Source organism: Gadus morhua, chromosome 5, assembly GCF_902167405.1.
Source record: "Gadus morhua chromosome 5, gadMor3.0, whole genome shotgun sequence".
NCBI lineage: Eukaryota > Metazoa > Chordata > Actinopteri > Gadiformes > Gadidae > Gadus > Gadus morhua.
Genome location: NC_044052.1, coordinates 9,984,187 through 10,001,897, shown reverse-complemented (window position 1 = coordinate 10,001,897; position 17,711 = coordinate 9,984,187). Strand labels below are relative to the sequence as shown.

The following is a 17,711-nucleotide window of genomic DNA, read 5'->3' as shown; positions in this document are numbered from 1 at the left end:
TCAAGGAGCTCAGGCCAACGTGTTAATCATAAAGAAGCTTCACATCACAGAGAGGCCGGATGAGTGGTACGGTCATTGCCGTGACGATATAAATGAACCCGCCGATGGGGACGGCGCCGTGGCAACAGAGTTGCGGTCCATCAGGAAGTCCAATAAACAAGGCTGCCACACACACACACACACACACACACACACACGTGTCTGCCTCTGTGGCATAACAAGGGGTCTGGGCTTTAGATCACGGCAACGAAGCGTGGACAGACAGACAGTGCTGACCCCGTTGTCACCGCGGAAACGCCAGCCTTCGCTTTCAGGAGGGAGTGTCTAAGGAGCCGCGGCGGGAAGGAGGGCAGACGCTCTCAGACGCTCTCCTCTCCATTACCATCCGACAGCGATGATGATGACGATGGCGTCGGCGTAGGCCTTCGGTAGGCGGTAAAGCAACAGTGACAGAATAATTTTGCTGCCTGAGGTCATTGAGCCCAAAATGAGCGCCGCGGATCAGGCTTGGCACTGGTCCTGAGCTTACTCTCTCTCTGTGTGTGTGTGTGTGTGTGTGTGTGTGTGTGTGTGTGTGTGTGTGTGTGTGTGTGTGTGTGTGTGTGTGTGTGTGTGTGTGTGTGTGTGTGTGTGTGTGTGTGTGTGTGTGTGTGTGTGATTGCTTTGAAAAGCCGTGACAGGCAGAGCTACGCAAGGGATTCTCTTACTGTGGGGAGAATTAGAGAGGCCGCAGTCGGGCAGCCACCGGCTAATGGCTAATCAGCCAGGCTATAGCACAGCCCAGTCAACACACACTCACACACACACACACACACACACACACTGTATGTCAGTAGCACATGCATGTATAACTCACACAATCATGCACATTCACAACCACTGCAATTTAAAAGGAAAAAAAAACAGGGGCCTCATAATGTATAGCACAGACATTATACAAACAACAACCTGTTGTCCATCTAGGGGGGTATGCTCCAGGTAAATAGTAAACAGACGCAAAGTCCTTAATCCCATAGTGGGACGCAAGCTATGCACAGAATAAACCATTGATTCAAAGGATTAAATTCAGGAAACCTGCGCTGCCAAGGAAGGGTCTCTAACAAGACAGTGAGCTGAGAGAGAGAGAGAGAGAGAGAGAGAGAGAGAGAGAGAGAGAGAGAGAGAGAGAGAGAGAGAGAGAGAGAGAGAGAGAGAGAGAGAGAGAGAGACAGATAGAGACAGATAGAGTGACAGAGAGCGACACACACACACAGAGACAGAGACAGAGAAAGAGAGAGAGAGAGAGAGAGAGAGAGAGAGAGAGAGAGAGAGAGAGAGAGAGAGAGAGAGAGACAGATAGAGTGACAGAGAGCGACACACACACACAGAGACAGAGACAGAGAAAGAGAGAGAGAGAGAGAGAGAGAGAGCAAGAGAGACTTTGTGGATGCGATCTGCAGCATCTGGAAACCATCACTGGGACTCCGACATCCATGTGCTGCGAGACCAGGAGGTGAAGCTGGTGGAGAAGGGGGGAGGCGAGTGGACCAGAGGGGAGAAGCCAGGTCCACAAGGGGAAGTACCCCCCGCCTCCCTCTGCGTACCTCCTGCCCCTGGACGGAGGAAGGCTGCTATTATCATTCCAGTAATGTGAGCTCAAACCCTCGTCTGACACGCAACTATGAAATATCACGCGAGCGCCATTACGTAAACAAACAGCCCTCTCATCTTCAATTAAACGGGACACGAAATTGTGCATTTTCACACCCGGCGAGAACCTTTACATGCGGCCCTAGGCGGCCCTCCACCCTGGCCTCGTCCACCAACGCCCTCTCTTGGCCAGAGTCTGACATTGCATCACCAGTGAGGCTAAAGCGTAGGCATTTGGGACGAACCATTTAATGGATGCATTTGTTTTTTTAATCTCTGTTTGGTCATAGGTGGACTGCACTAGTGCTCCTACTGCAGTGTGGTTGCGGACAGTCACAGGTGCATGCTGGGAAGTGTGACGCATGGCCCCTCCTACCAGGGGACGTTTCCAAGCCCGCGGTGAAGGCCTTTAAAACATACATGTTTAGCCTGTGCATCACTCTGTAAACAAACACTGGGGTGCAGTTGCTAAACGTGTGCATGTCAGTGTGTGGGTATGCGTGTTTTCCAATAAACAATGGGGGCCAGAGAGACTAAGGAGACCGCAAAACACAAACAAGGGCCCCCCCCCTAGTTCAAAGCCCGGAGAGGAAGGGAAGGAGATGGGCCCCCATGCACTCAGGACAGATCACACTCACACACACACACACACACACACACACACACACACACACACACACACACACACACACACACACACACACACACACACACACACGAAAGGGTCTTGTGTCACGTGGCCAGGTCGCTAAAACCTTCCAGCGGGCTGTGACCCCGGGGTCAGTGATGACATCATGAGGACGATGGGGCGCCGTGAGTCAGCGAGCGCACCACACTCACACGCAGCGCGGGCCGTCGTAACACACAGGGGGCCAAGGGCCTTGTGCTCAGCTGCACATGATGCCATTGCTCACTGTGTGTGCGTGCGTGTGTGTGGGTGCATCGGTTAGTGCTAGTGAGGTTGCGAAGAGTGTTTGCACACATGCAAATCCCTTAGCGTCCAAGTTTAGACAGAGTCCCTGGTACAAATACAATCGCAAATGTTTGGGCAGGGATTTGGTTTAATCACAAACCATTCCATCCTGTCCCACGGTAATCCCTTGACTTAAAATACAGAGTATTGTAAATGAGAAGAAAATAAATGATAGAGCATCTTTCACACATCCTTGAAAGTTCTTCTCCAATTTCTTTCAATACAACAGCTTGGATCAAGGTAAAAAATGTAAATCATTGATCAGTTTAGTGCTTAAAGGTGGAGTAGGTGAGGTTTGAAAGTTGAAAAGAAAGTTCAGAAGAATTAACTGGCCAATAGGTGACGGATGGCTATGGCATTTCTAACTCATCACACCCAATTTATAGCGTCTAAGTTTTAACTAGAGCACCTTTAACGATGAATGACATCACCTTTTTTATTCCGATCACTGGCTGGTAAGGGCATTCCTACAAGCATAACAGCAGCATTCAATATTTGATCAGGATTACAAAAAAAGAAGAATGAGGTCATAAATATGAGAAAAGCAAAAAAGAGGATTAGGAGATTTTGGCTCCAACCGTTTCATAAAATGTCCCAGGCAAAATAACAACACACTATAGCCTCAAAACTTTAAATCTGACAAGAACTAATGCTTAAGAAAGGAAGAGATGACATGCGAGACAATTTCATCAATGTGTGCGAGGCTGAACCTCGCGGACATCAAGTTCCTCTCAGACCAATGAAGCGATTAGATTCAAACGGAATTGGAGCTTCTTCCAAACCGTTACGGTAAGAGGCAGCCGTTAAACGGTTTGCAGCGTTGCAGTAAACATGGCACGGCCCGGGAACACCGAGGAGCTAAGGGATCGCCAAGCGCTCGAAAGCGATCGGTTTGATTCCGCTTTGAACAGCATCCCGACCGAGGGGCCAAACCGAATTAAGCTGCTCTGAACCGTTCCAACAAACGTCGTTGTCCAACGGTGTTGTGCTCCACGCTATTGGTTCGCTCGAAAAACGTTGTGCCGTAATGTCGGAGGAATTTTAACACACTCTCTCTGGTTGCACTCTGGGGGTAAGTGGGCCTTGGCAGACGTGGTTTCGGGGGGACATGGATGTGAATTTAAATGTAAATGACAAAGGGAACACCCAAAATGAGATGCAGGGGGGGGGCGAGAGAGGGGTCACCAGTGACAGTGAGCTGCCTGGCTGCCGGCTGAACCCCAGAACCACTCCATTTCCTAATCCCAGCAAAAAAAAGAGAGGAATCGTAATGCAAACGTTGAAACGTCTGTATTCCCCGATGGCTTGCTCCGGTTACGGTACGACGGGCCCCCCTCCCCGCTGCCGTGGTGCGCCTTCATGCCATGTTTTTAAACCTTGTACCTCGTGAGGCTACCAAGTCTTTTTTTTTTCGTTCGGATGAAGCGATAGCTCACGTACACAGGCCATCGGCGCGGCCGTCCCCAGCCAGCACCGCCTCTCGGCCAGAAGTTCACACAGCGCCGTGAGGACGACTACAGCCACGTCTCTGCCAGTACCCTGAGAGGCCCCCCCCCCCCCCCAAAGTCTGCGTTGTGGTCCCGCCGGAGCTCCTAGCTTCTAACTCTGCACTCTGGTGAGGTTAATCACAGAGTTATTTATCTGATGTGCATGTGTGGTGCGGTGTGCTTGTGTGAGTGCATTTGTTTGTGTGCATGCCAACTGAACGTGATGTATGGATGGCAAACACTTATTTTGAGATCCTAATTTGGATAGTATGAAAGTATCGTATGTGTTTGTGTGTACAAACGATGTGAGCGGTGCGCGTGTGTGTGTGTGTGTGTGTGTGTGTGTGTGTGTGTGTCCGTGCTCCCCTGCTAACAAAAACAAACAGCGGTGGCGGCTAGGGGTATAGCACATGCCACACTGGAGCCAAGGTGAAATTCCTCCGTGGAGGAAAGTCAGGCATCAGGACTGGTGGAGGATTAATCATCGCTCATTATGGGAGCTGGCAGACAGAAAAACCCCAGAACGTTCTGGTCTAGCGTACTGTTTGTGTAAAGGCATGGTGAAACGCTGTATATTCGTGCCGCACGGATCTCAATCCAAACCCTTTATTTAGCTTCCTATTGTTCAACCCCCCCCCCGTGCTTTCCACCGGGGGGTTCCATCTTTGACCTCACAGCCACAAAAGTCATTTCTTCAGACAGAAATAACGCCGTCAGTTGAAGGTCAGTGGACACTTCAGGAGCCGGTCTGGGCCGGCGGTGTTCCAGCAGTGGGCGCGTGGTGGACAGTGTGCCACGGGGGAGGAATGCGCCCCGTGTTTACTTACATAAGCACCCGCAGGAGAGGGGCCGCCACTGACCGGCCTCCACGGACACCACAGAGGGAGGGAGGGAGTGAAGGGGGGAGGGAGGGAGGGATGGAGGGAGGGAGGGAGCAAAGGAGGGAGGGATGGAGGGAGTGAAGGAGGGAGGGAGGGAGGGATGGATGGAAGGAGGGAGGGAGGAAGGGATGGAGGGAGCGAGGGAGGGAGGGAGGGAGCAAAGGAGGGAGGGAGGGATGGATGGAAGGAGGGAGGGATGGAGGGAGTGAAGGAGGGAGGGAGGGATGGATGGAAGGAGGGAGGGAGGGAGGGAGGGAGTTAGGGAGGGAGGGATGGATGGATGGAAGGAGGGAGGGAGGGAGGGAGGGAGGGAGGGAGGGAGGGAGGGAGGGAGGGAAGGAGTGAAGGAGGGAGGGAGGGAAGGAGTGAAGGAGGGAGACACATTGCTCTTGGAAGCGTTAAAAGAAAACAAACAGAGAGAAAAGGCAGTGGAGATTTGAACCCCCAGCGCCCTGGCATTTCTCTCCCTGATGGATGAGCGCTGGGTTCCGGGAACAGAGATGTTGGGGTTTGGCCTGCACTTTTGATATCTCACAATGCAATGGAATTGTGTATTTCACATCACAGCCTTAAGGCGGAGGAAAGAAAATGTGTCTGATTGCAAAAGCCCTCTTATTAAAGCAGAGGGGTCGTGGAGAAAGTGCCGTCTAACCCGTGGACATGCCAAAATAAGTTATGGGAGAAAAAATAACAAAATGATGGTCTTCCAAACATGTGTGATTCACAAACGTGAAATGTCTGCTCCCAGTGGTGTGTGTGCGTGTGTGTTCACTGCTTCAGTATGTTAGTATCCTCATTTCAAAGTCCACAGCCTAATGTGGGGAATTTAAACTCCACACTTTAAAGGAATCTAAATATTACAATTGTGATTAGGAGCACCAAGAGACCAAATGAAAAGGCTAAAACTATTAAGGCTTATTATTATTAATTATTTAACAAATAATGATAAATTTCAAGACGACAGAACTGCAGATTAGTTGCATAAACCTCCAGACTAATATTACACATCGATGCCTTCAAGCGATGCCGTTGAAGCTGTGAGCGGTGGATCCTGAGATTTTAAATGCCACCTGGATTTGAGTATAGTCTGGCCTGTCACGGTGCTATTACGCAACCCAATGTCTGGAGATAATTCAGCAAACGCTTTAGAAACCAGACAAACGCCCACATAAGAGTCATCCATGAATTGAAAGGCTGACGACATTAGTTGAGATCGACGATTGATTGAAGGTGATGCAGATTGCGGTCAAGGTGGGTGAGTCAACGTCACGACTGTAAAGGGAGGAAGTCGTTCCGGTGACGGTAAAAGGTACCACGTCGTCACACGGACAAACGGCTCACCTTGGTTCACTCTTTGTTTACCTTCTCTTGATCTTAAGACATTCTCATTCGCCTAAAACGTCTGATGGAACCTGACAGAAATCGAAGTCTGTAGGCTTGTCGAGTCTTGACCGAATAACATTTTCCATATGAGTGGACAGACAAAACATTGCTTTTTGTAAACTGCTCGCTGTCTTAAGGGCTCAAGAAATAAAATGATGCTGGGGGGGACGGGAAGAACTCAGTAGAGAACACAAAACAAAGAGGCCGAGAAAATGATCCACCATATCCTCACTCCGGACCGCTGGCACTCCAAACCCATATCTGGAAACACTTTTTCTAAAACAACGCAACAACAAAAAACATGCAGCATCCTAGGTATTTCCTCGCGTCTGGAATCGCCAGAGCGACCGCAGTCACCCCCTGCAGTTTGGTGATTGAGGAAGCCCAGTGGAAGCCCGCACTCCAGACACGGAGGCCGAGCCAAAGACATCTCCCTCAACCCCCAGGGCTGGATGTCATAAACAAGGCAGAGGCATGAGCGCCGCTCCCGCCCCCTTCACCCACACACAGGAAGGCCCCGACGTCGTGTTCTACGAGAGCGTCGCATTGCCTTTGCTCAGGGTTCCTCCAACATGGCGCGCCCGAGACAAGCTGTGGCTGCCGCCGCCGCCGCCGCCGCCAACAACAGGGCGGTTGTGCAGATGCGCGGAGACGGTTGGCCATGTTACACTCCACTGCTGCACGTCTGCTTTAGGTTAGCGCGGCGATCGTGTGCCTGTGTGCGTGAGTAATTGTGCCCGTTTGAAAGGGTTGGGAGGAGGTAATCAGAGAGGGAGCGCTGTGAGCTCCCCGACGCTCAGCGGACGACCTCAAGAGAGGCGAGGTGAAGCAGTCCAGACTGGGAAGGGGACGGGGGTAGCAGAAGCACGTACTGCTCACTGCCTGGAACACACTTCTTAGACGAGAAGAAAACCAAAAAAAGTAATGGTTTACGGTAAGAGCTGAACAAAGACCAAAAGAACATGGCTATATAATCGATTGGGACAAAGAACGGAGATGATTAATCAGACAGGGGTCAAGAACACAAACAACTGCGGGATCAAAGGCACATGTGATGGCTGCGAGACTTGAGAGGGAAATAATAAATCCCATAATCACAAGACAAACGTAAAAGCGCACACATTCGGGAACACCACATCCCGCTCTTTGACTCACTTTTTAATCACCAGTATCAGTGCAGCATTCCAAGGACAAAAGCTGTGCATGTCGGAGGTGTGGGAATTGCAGGGCGCTAACAAGTTATCTTCCTTGTGAAACCCAACTTGCCCACACATGCATGTCTGTGGCTGACAGGCTGCTGGGACTGCATAGCGAGCCTATAGGGCTCCAGTGAGGCATACGCACCGGCAGTGGTGGCCTGCGGGCGGGGGGGAGGAGGGCTTTAGACAAGCCTACATGGGGCAGGAAATCAGGAAATGGGCAGAGAAGAGGGACAATGACATGGAGATTACGTGATCAGTTAACCCCCGCTGCTAGCTAGTCCCCCTTTGCGTTTGATGACGCTTCTCATAACTTCCTGCTACACGCACACACAAACACAAACACACACACACACACACACACACAGACACACACAAGCCCCGAAACAGGAACACACATGCACTCCCTCTCTCAGTCAAACACGCGCCTTACCTCTGCGGAGTCAGCCTACAACCCCCTGCGCTCTCAAGTGCAAACAAACTACACCTCGCTAAATTAGCTTTGCAAATCGCCTTTTCTCTGCCAGGGGATCACCAGTGTCACAGGCTGTGAACCAACGTGGAACCGGCTCCCGAACAGGTTTTTCCTCAGTTTCTTTCTCTCTTTCTGTGTCATTTGCTCTTCCTCTCCCTCCCATCGTTACCTCTCTCCTCAGGTAGTCACCCAATCCAACTGCCGGCGACTCCCAGCCCTCACAGTGACTCAACGTGCGACTCACGGAGCAAAGAGGAGATGACATCATCGACTGGCTGGCTGGCAAACAGCCACCAGAGAACCTCAGGCTTCACCTGACTGCCTTGGGCCTCCTGTTCTCTGACCTCGCCTGGTTAATCTGTCAGTGTAAAGGAAGGACCCTTTTCACACCTGCGGAGAGCTCCTCACTGAAGCACTGGACCGGGAAAGCCTTTGAGGACAAGGCGACAGCGGCATTGGGGTCGGATACAGAGCGGCTTCATCTGAAAGGATTGAGTGTGGTGAAGGGAAGAGGTTCAGGCCGACTTGATTATCCTGAAGAACTATTTTATTTTTGACAGTTGGAGTTCTTCTCTGGCTCTCGTGTTTACGGAAGGCGCCGTCTCCAGAGACTCCATTTTTGTGTCGGGGTTGCAGCACCATGATCTTCCCTAGCTGTTGAACAAGCCTTATCATGTCACAAAGGATCCTATCGGCTTTACAAGCAGCAGTCAGAGCGTAGCTTTTCCGAGCTGCCTGTTTGTGTGGGTGTCAAAAGAGTCTGGTTGTTACGCCAAAAGAAAGGTAAGCACAAATTGATCGTTCCTCTGTGGTCGACTAGGATTCGAAGAGTGCCAAATTCTTAGTCCTTTCAAATCATCTGTTGTTTTGTGGACAGTTGATGGGAACATATTTGTCTGGATATTGGGCCTTCTCCTAGTAGAACCGGGAAGGCTGTTTTAAAAAAAACGCTTTGTTGGAATCCTTTCATTTAAAACTGGGACACGTTTTCCCATTTTTTTCCTGAATATGATCCTTGTGGCTTAATTTCTAGTGCTCCTCCTTGGCCAAACTGACATGTTTGGAAAGGAATGCTGTTGTGTCCACATTCCCGGACCGCCCGCTGCTACTAAAGTACCGATAAAACCTTTACGGGCCAACAAAACATGTTTGCCGTAGTGCCTTACAAATTTACGGAGTGAGTGTTTCAAGTCACGAACACAGATCTTAATGTGGGCAGAGCTGTTTGTGAGACTGTAAAATGTACAGAGACCGCTCATATCATCCAATTGACATGTCAGCGTTGATAAACCAAATTGTGGGCTACTTAATACAATTTATACAGCTCACGAAATGCAAATAATAACTTGAATCACATTATGATTCAAGCAAAGGTAATTTAGTAAAAATATTACTTTTAAAACGAACGCATGCATATCCTCTGAAGTTCTATGGTAATGCCAAAAATAAATATTTTAAGATTCATTGCTTACATTCATTGTCGATATTAAGCTCCTTCAAAAATTTCTTTTAGTTTTCATTGAAAAATAATATTACTGTTTGGGGAAGCACTGTTGTCGAAATCAGAAAGCTGCGTTCCATATTGAATTAATTTAGGTCCTTTGTGTATAACTGCAACTCTCACACTACAACAAACCTTTCTTGGCATAAATACGTTTGAGCATTGAAGTCACATGGTCCTGAATTTGAAAGATTAAAAGCAGAACCAAAACAAAATATAAAGGGTCCAAGTAATAGGTGTTTTGTGAGAAGTGTTCCGGAAATTAGAGGTCCAATTCACAGCTTCATCACAGACCACATCTGCTTTACTGGAAATAAGGATCTGAAAACTAACCATTAGGTGGGTATGGCCCTAAGCTTGTGTTGGAACACGGCCCGCCTGAGGAGCCAAATATTGATGAATTACATTTAAAGTGGAGCAGGTGCACTATATGCAACACTATTATTTTGGATGCATTGTTAATTCAAATCAAATGTCTCTCTAACACGAACCATCCTTTTTTGCTTTCTCTTCTTTTAGTTGAAGACGAGATGCTCTTAGGATTTACCTCTTTGTGAGAGCCAAACATTGATCGACAGACGATTGGAGCAGGAAATAAAGACAAATACGTCCACAAACACTAACTTTTTTAAGTGTATCACAACAAAGCTTGCCAAGATGCCACTAAGGACCACTTTTCGGAAGCAGTATTCAGGGAGATGGAGATTGAACTCAAAGCACCGGGAGGTGTTGTCCGTCAACATGATCAGCCTACCCTTGGCCGATTTCCGGCACGTCTCCCACATTGGAAACAACGCCCACACGGACAGCTTTGGGGACCTTTCCTTCTTAAAAAAGGGCCACAGCCTCCTCTTAAAAAGCTCTCAAAGTGAGCAGAACCTCTTTCTGGCCTGCTCGCCGCCCCCCAAGCCCCCTCGCCTCAACCTGGACGAGGAGGCCCCTGGGAACCCGGGGTGGGACGGGGCACGCCATGCCCCGCAGAAGAGGAAGAAGTGCAGCTCTCTCCCCCTGCTGGACACCGAGGAGATGGAGGAGGAGATGGACGGCATGATGGAGTACCAGCACAGGGCCTCCAACCTGAGGCACAGTCCCAGCCGAGGCAGCCTGAGCTCAGAGCGCGACAGGGACTCCAGCGCCACCTGTTCGGAGGATGTGGCCAGTCAGCTGAAGGAGGAGGATAGCAGCCTCTCCTTCAGCCTGGATCTTGGTCCTTCTATCCTTGATGATGTTCTCCGGGTGATGGAGAATCTGCACCATTGATGGAGAGGACTATTTCTTTAATGTATTTGTCCTATCAGTGTGATTCGATGTCGCTGTACAAACTGAATGTATCGATCTAATATTTTGGGATAATGTCAGATTCTAATAATGGAATGTTGTTTTTTTCCGAATTTCAAGGTAAAGGACTTTATGAACAAAAAGTCCACCGCACAGAAGTCGCTCTGGTTATGGTATAGAGTTTTGCCCTTCCAGAGCAGACTGTGGACAATTTATGTTACCCTAGGATGAATAAACCACATGTTACATGGCTGCAGCTTAGTGTATGTGAAGCAAGCGTGCAAAGAAAAAGCATTAACTTTAACGCAAGAAATGGTGCAAAAGAATGCATACTTGTGGACCAACAACATTGGTGGAACTAGTGTGATCTTGTTTCGTAAAACCTATAATAATCACCGGTTGTGAGATTCGACTAGGTGCAACTGCCAAATGCACATCAGGTGTGGGGTTTCCCCGGGGGGGGGAGGGTCCAAGGGCCAGGCCCAGGCAGCAGAAACAAGTCTACACAAAACAGAGTCTGCGGTCTATTTGTTGTCGTTGTCTGTGATCCTTTGAATTGTTCAAACATAAACCCAATCACCCGTGGAGACGTGAGCTCAAACAAATAATAAAAAGTTAATGTTCTTCTAACATAACCCGCTACGGCGGAAGAGGCTGTTAATAGGTGAGCTCCTTTATTCATCACCTCCAGCCCGTCTGCACAGAGACAAGATGATTGTTGTCACTCCAGGCTGTCATTTTTAGGTAACCGTAGGAAGCATGCGGACGGAACGCGAGTCCCACGAGTGATGTATTTTTCTCTCGGCGTCCTTGCCATTCCAACGTGTGCCTGGGGCAATTACTTCTCTGCACGCACCCCAGAGGCCCCACTCAAAGGTAGACCAAGGTACCCCCCCCCCAGTTTCCAACCTCAACAACACAGTGAAAACAAACATTTACCTCTGCTTTCAATAAAAGGCAGCTGCTGGTGGCAGCTCGGGCCTCAACCCAAACCAGGCCTCAGGCCCAAGACCTGAGGCAAAAAGAAAAATATCAAGAAGGCTGTTTTCTTAGCTGTGAGTCGGTGTCCCATGCTCTTGTGAGTGGCACGAGAGAGGGAAAGTGGTAAGGGGTAATGCGATACTTCCACATGTGCAGGGGGCCGTGGTGGGAGGGAGACCAGAGACATCCATTGCTACAAGCAGGATCTCTGATGAGGGATTAAACACTACCTGCTGAACAAACACCACCAAAATAAAAAAAAGGATGGATTCACGCACGCACATGTGAAAGGACGGGCATTCAGAGGCCCTTTTGCCTTATCGACACCCGACGTGCAGACTTTTCAGTCGATTCAGGTGCAGAATCGGCCAGACCCTTAGCACAGACAGTGATGGAGACTGTTCCCGAGGAGCTGTCACGACAGCCGCATGCAGTGTTAGTTCCCTCCTGGGGTCTTGTCGAAAGACCCACCCCCAGTGGTGTGCCCCCCTGATGGAGGTCAAGTGACAGACTTGGATTTGATGCAAAACCCAATGGACACACTTGTTGGTGTGTTTGTACTTTACATCTCTCTATCGCTCCATGAACCGAATTCTGCTTGTTGTACTTTTTTCTTTTACCCATAACCCGTTGGGAACATTCCTGCATTTGAATCTGTACCACTTTTATATTTTTGAAAATAAAGAAAACAATCTTTCGAATTCCAAGATATGTGGTTTTGGGGAAGGAGCTGTTTTGAACAATATTTTAGAGAGCTCGTCTCCTGTTGTTTACATAAGCTATGTGCTCGACTGACATTAGCTTGGACTTCTAACACTGAGTTGCTTCTAAGCATGTCCTAGGATTTGTAGTAAAGCTACAAGCCCCGGATTGGTAGAAATGTGGCTGGCTTGCCCTTTAGTGCACTCAGATATCTAGGAGGTGGCGTTCAATGACAAACTAGGGTGTGGCTGGACTGTTTATTCACACTACAACTCACCACTCCTACTGCAAACGCTTTCAGAGAACCTTTAGGTCAATGTTTCGACAGACTTGTTCTGGATGAATGAAACCTGACAGTTATTCAAATTGTCCGACATGTCTACACCTGTAAGAGAACGTGTACCTGTTAAACTCAAATCAATAGCTGTAAGCATTTTCACTTCAAAAGTTAATTTCCTGATATATGCCATTTCTACATAAAAACAAATATGAAAGATTTTCGTTTTTCAAAAAACCTATATACCGGTAAATATATTAAATGCAAAGCATGTCAAATTAACAAATGAAAGTCATGAAATTATGATAATTCTGTCTATGTATTCACATGAATGGAATAATGTTTCATCAAATTCACTTAGGTGTAACCCGATATAGCCAGCCTATATGTGCTAAACCTATGGTTGTAACAAGAGGAGATGGCGACATAAGACGGACGTAAATCTTTAGCTCTACGGCCACGATAATCACCACATGATTCAACAAGACACCTCTTTGAGTGATGAAGAATAAGAATGAGGTGATGAAGAATAAGGGCACAAATAATCAACCTTTAATGTTGTTGTTGGATAGACTGTCAAAGTATTTTAGACTGTGGAGCATCGCAGTTGAAAATCACATCTGGCATTCACTTTTGGCCCAAATGTGGAATCATTGATAACCTTATCCTCCTGTGAATACATCTGGCAGCACGGCTTAATGCTCAACTATGCAGCAAAGAGCTACAGTATTCACACACGCTCTTTTAATGAATCCAATAATATCTCTAATGTCAAGACATATTATTTAACTAGGTTTCTCTCTCATTTTATAATGTGTTTAAGAGGCCTAGCCAAAACAACGCTGCCATTCCTTTCACACGATATGCGTGATGAAACATATCATAAGACCTCGAGGAACCGCAAACCGTAAAAAACATTTTTCCACCCCATAATCACAACATGCATTCGACATCCCACGACTGAACCGAAAACGTGTCAGAGAGGTTTTCACTGTACAGGGCTATTCATCGCTATTCACTGTGCACAACATTTTTCGTTTAGAGAGACGCTGTCCCGCACACATGACTTATCCCCACGTCCTTCCGTGTTCAACCCTCAACGGGGCAAAGGGAGACTATGTGGGAGCCCACCGCTTTTTCATCAGCGTCGTCAACAGGGCCAGCAGAGGCTGCTAGGTCGCCGCACATAGATCATCGACACCAGACGAGCATTTCAGTATTTGGGCCAGCGTTTCGACGTGCCTACGTGAGTTCCCTTTTATTTTAGGACTCCTGAGCTGATCCACATGCTGGGGGAAACCATTCCAGTGGAGCTGATCCGCTACATCTGGTTTGTGTCGTGACACGGATGTGATGACTCTGCCTCTGGGTGGAAGGAGCAGGCCTGCCAGTGGCAGACTTAAAACAGTAGTTTACAGTGCAGGCTGCCGCTCCGTGAACCCGGTAGTGCGTGCCGCGTGCGGTGATTCAGCAACCCACGTTGTCGCAATCACAATGGCGGAAATGACAATGCTTTGAGTCGCCGTCGCTGTATCTCAAAAGACACCCATGAAAATAAAACACATTCATGCCGTAATACATAAGACAAACAAGTACCAATAGACTAGAAAGAAGTCTGGTGAAGCTCAAGCCTCACACGCACCTCCAGACTCGGAGGGAGCGGCTTGGTTAGTGAAAATACCTAGAAAGAGGAAATCTGTTCCAAATCCTAGCCGTACGAGCCGTGTTCACAGAGAGCTAAAAAGCAAGCGGATCCCCGGTGTTAAACGGGGGAGGGGGGGGGGGGGGGCTTACACGTCTACTGGACATCTCCCCAGCCTCGCTGCTATGAGGGATGTCCGAGGTGCTGGAGCAGGGAGGGGGGGGGGTCTCCCTATCAATTATGGAACCCTGCAGAAGAGATGGGGCTGAGATCATGCGTGGGCGTCTGCGTACGTGTGTGTCTTTGGCTGGCCGCGGTGAGGCCCTGACCCCCTCAGCGCTGGGGCTGGATGGATAAGGATACGAAGGCTGGGTCCTCTCCCTCAGCGCCTGCTATGTGATTGCAGCTGGCGGGGTTAGGGGGGGTAGGGTGAGTGGGTGCGGGTTCGGCCAGAGAATAGATGAGGTTGTGCTGCTCTCGGTTACAGACTTTCTAGGGACGAGACACCCTTTCCCTCCAGAGTGGTCATTCCCGGTTCTCCCCTGCTCTCCGCTGAGCTGAGACCAGGTGTAGATTATTATTATTATCAATTATATCCACACTGGATCTGGTATTATGTCATGCGGAGGCCTCCTGAGCGGGTGCGTTCATGTTCTTGGCTAATGTGAAAATTAGCCTGCCGAAGTCAAAGTCGTATTTCCATTCCCAAACCCGGCGAGCAAGAGACGCAGCCCGAGACCGAGATGAAGCAACCCGCAGCAGATATCTGAGAATCTAACTCGCTTACTGTGATAACATTTAATCAGATTAGCGGGACAATTCCCAGCGTGCGGGCTGGGAGGCCCGTGAGGTCGGCCCCGACAGAGGGCGTCCGAGACAGGGACACCACTCTGAGGGTCCGGCTATTGGTGGGGGGGGAGGGGGGAGGGGGGGTTCACCAGCAGTTCTCACACAAGTCTGGGGGGGGGGGCACTTGTACAGACTTCCTGAGTGTAGAGCCTTGAGTGGGAGAAGCGGCTGTAGACTTGATCGAGAAAGAAATGACCTCACGCTAACTTCAGTAGAACCGCAGCTTTGTGTATTCTTGATGAATACGGCTGAAATTAATTTTCCCTATCCATGGACAAAAAAATTTGCGGACGTATATGTGGTGCTGGCGTGTATACATGATACAAGGGATGGAATATAAATAATACATCCAGATGCCAGCCAGCCTACTGAAATTTTCCCAAATTGCGGCAGGCAGCAAATCCTCAACACAGCCAGACGGTTCCCCCTACATATGGTTTTCTGATGCGTGCAGTTCTACACTCTGCATCCAAACCACTTAGACTACTGCAGACACGTAACGCACAAATCCCCGCACGGCAACACAATCGAGAACAGACACGGCGTCAAACGTGCAATCACTGTGGATAATTGTTTCGAAAGACTGTTCATTGGTCAATACGCCACATAAATACGCTCCGAGGGGGCGAGGAATCCAGCAGGCCTTGAATGGAGTGCAGCTATTTACGAACCGCGTCTCGTGCCAGGCGGCCATTAAAGCACACCGCTAGGGTTTCGCTGAGGGAGACCCGGTATGGCTGGGGTCTCATAGGTCAGGCCTGTTAATGAGTTGTGGGCCGCCGGGCCTCTGGCCAGCAGCAGACGGCCAATTCTAGGTTGCTCTAAGGCAAACAAACCGAGGCCCCGTTCAACCAAACACATTGTTCTGGGGTCGGACCAGAGGAGCTCAGCAACCGAATCACTGGGGCAATATTTGCGCCGCCCGATACAGAAATCAAACCTCGAGGTTTACAATGCTTCGCTTTGTGGGATGGTTGTTTTGGAGATTGGCATTTGTGTTGGATGAGCTGTACGCGAGTACGATTGAGTAACGGGTGACGGTGACAGTGGGCCATGCGGGAAGAAATCCCAAGCGAGCGTATTCTGCGCCCCCGGCTATACGTACGACGGGCTCTTCATGAGCAGGAGGTCATTGTGGCCACGTGTCTTGTAGCCTTACCTGAGGCGAAAACTGGTCAGGTAGAGACGCCGGGGCGACATACTCTGGCTCTCCTTCAAGCCACGAGATCTTCAGGGGGTTTTCGTTCAGGCCCCTCTCGTTCTTCAGCGCCAGCTCCTAAAAAGAAAAATAATATAATTAAATACGACCACAAATAAAATAACCACAATTAAAATCAAAAAATGACATTTTTCCATGTGGTTGGTTGAAAAACTATTGTTGCCCTCCCCTGACCATGTATTTGGTTACATAAAGCATGTACAAATAATAGGAATGCACGAATGGGGTGTTGAACTCATACTACCTCCCCCCCCCCCCGCCTCCCGCCTCCTTCCTCCCTCCTCCAGCCTGCCTCCACCCCCCCCCCCCCCCCCCCCCCCCCAACACAGCTCTGGTTCCCCCCCAATTTGCGCCGCTGGAGACCACAGGCACTGGATCGGGATCGGCTCGGAATGGCAGACGTGTTTTCTACAAGGGAACCACATGACGCGGTGGGGAGAAGAACCACAACTCAAACAGCAAACAATCACAACAATGGGCCCCCGAGAAGCCAGACAGATCAATGAGGCGGCTGGGGCTCTTCCTGCCTTCCCTTCTGCTGGTTCCTATCAGCGCGCCGAGATCCCTTCAGGAGAGGATCCGCAACGGCTCTGCCTTACTTTGGTTTGGTAGACTGGTCCTCGGGGAAGGAAGGGGGGGGGGGGGGGGGGGGGGGCTCAGTCTCTACAGGCTGCACAGCATCTACCCTTCAAGTGCTAATCAAACTCAGGGGATGGCCGTTCTCCACGTCAGCGCCCGGCGCGGGGTAAACAAATGCGGGTCTATGCAAATGTGGTGCGTCGCGTTCGGCGAAAAAGATTGATATTACAGGGTAAACAGAACGCAGGGGGAATGACTGAAGGGGGAAAGAGTTAGGTACTTACAGCTGCTCGGACAGTTGCAAATTCAACCACAGCACTTCCTTTCTTCTTGCTTGACACGAGCACATTCAAAACATCCCCGTACTGGAGGTAAGGGAGGGACAGAACATTTAAATTAGGGTTTTGTATTTCAGCACAAACCGTGACCTTGGGAAATGCAAAACAAATGGCGGGCAAGTAGAGCAACGGCGAACACAAGTAGGGTGCAAAATAAAATGGAAAAGGCAGGGTACAATGCTTCAGGTGAACAAAACACGCATTCTAATGAGACACCATGTGTGGAAGATAGGGCAAATAAAATTGCAAATAGAGGTAACATATACAAGATGAAGGCCCCTGAAAGGTCTCGAGAAATGGACGAGTCGGGGGAGTTAA

General features: G+C 49.3%; 2 protein-coding genes across 3 annotated transcripts in view; one reads left to right on the top strand and one right to left on the bottom strand.

Annotated features, from left to right (window-relative positions):
- dnajc17 (DnaJ (Hsp40) homolog, subfamily C, member 17) overlaps nucleotides 1-17,711 on the bottom strand; it is a 35,388-nt gene that overhangs the window by 3,829 nt on the left and 13,848 nt on the right. Inside the window, exons 9-10 of the mRNA XM_030356631.1 lie at nucleotides 17,340-17,420; nucleotides 16,417-16,533 (exon numbers count right to left, since the gene is read on the bottom strand). Coding sequence (XP_030212491.1) covers nucleotides 16,417-16,533; nucleotides 17,340-17,420 — 198 coding nt within the window. The remainder of the gene's footprint in view (nucleotides 1-16,416; nucleotides 16,534-17,339; nucleotides 17,421-17,711) is intronic.
- On the top strand, nucleotides 7,726-12,532 carry LOC115543935 (cdc42 effector protein 3). Of its 2 annotated transcripts, XM_030356634.1 has the most exons (3): nucleotides 7,726-8,810; nucleotides 9,061-9,204; nucleotides 10,048-12,532. In XM_030356634.1, exon 3 carries the CDS (start codon nucleotides 10,186-10,188, stop codon nucleotides 10,786-10,788), a length of 603 nt encoding a protein of 200 aa, XP_030212494.1. In that variant the 5' UTR covers nucleotides 7,726-8,810; nucleotides 9,061-9,204; nucleotides 10,048-10,185; the 3' UTR covers nucleotides 10,789-12,532. The 2 variants fall into 2 exon arrangements, with proteins under 2 accessions (XP_030212494.1, XP_030212493.1); XM_030356633.1 differs by lacking the exon at nucleotides 9,061-9,204 and having other exon boundaries at nucleotides 7,729-8,810.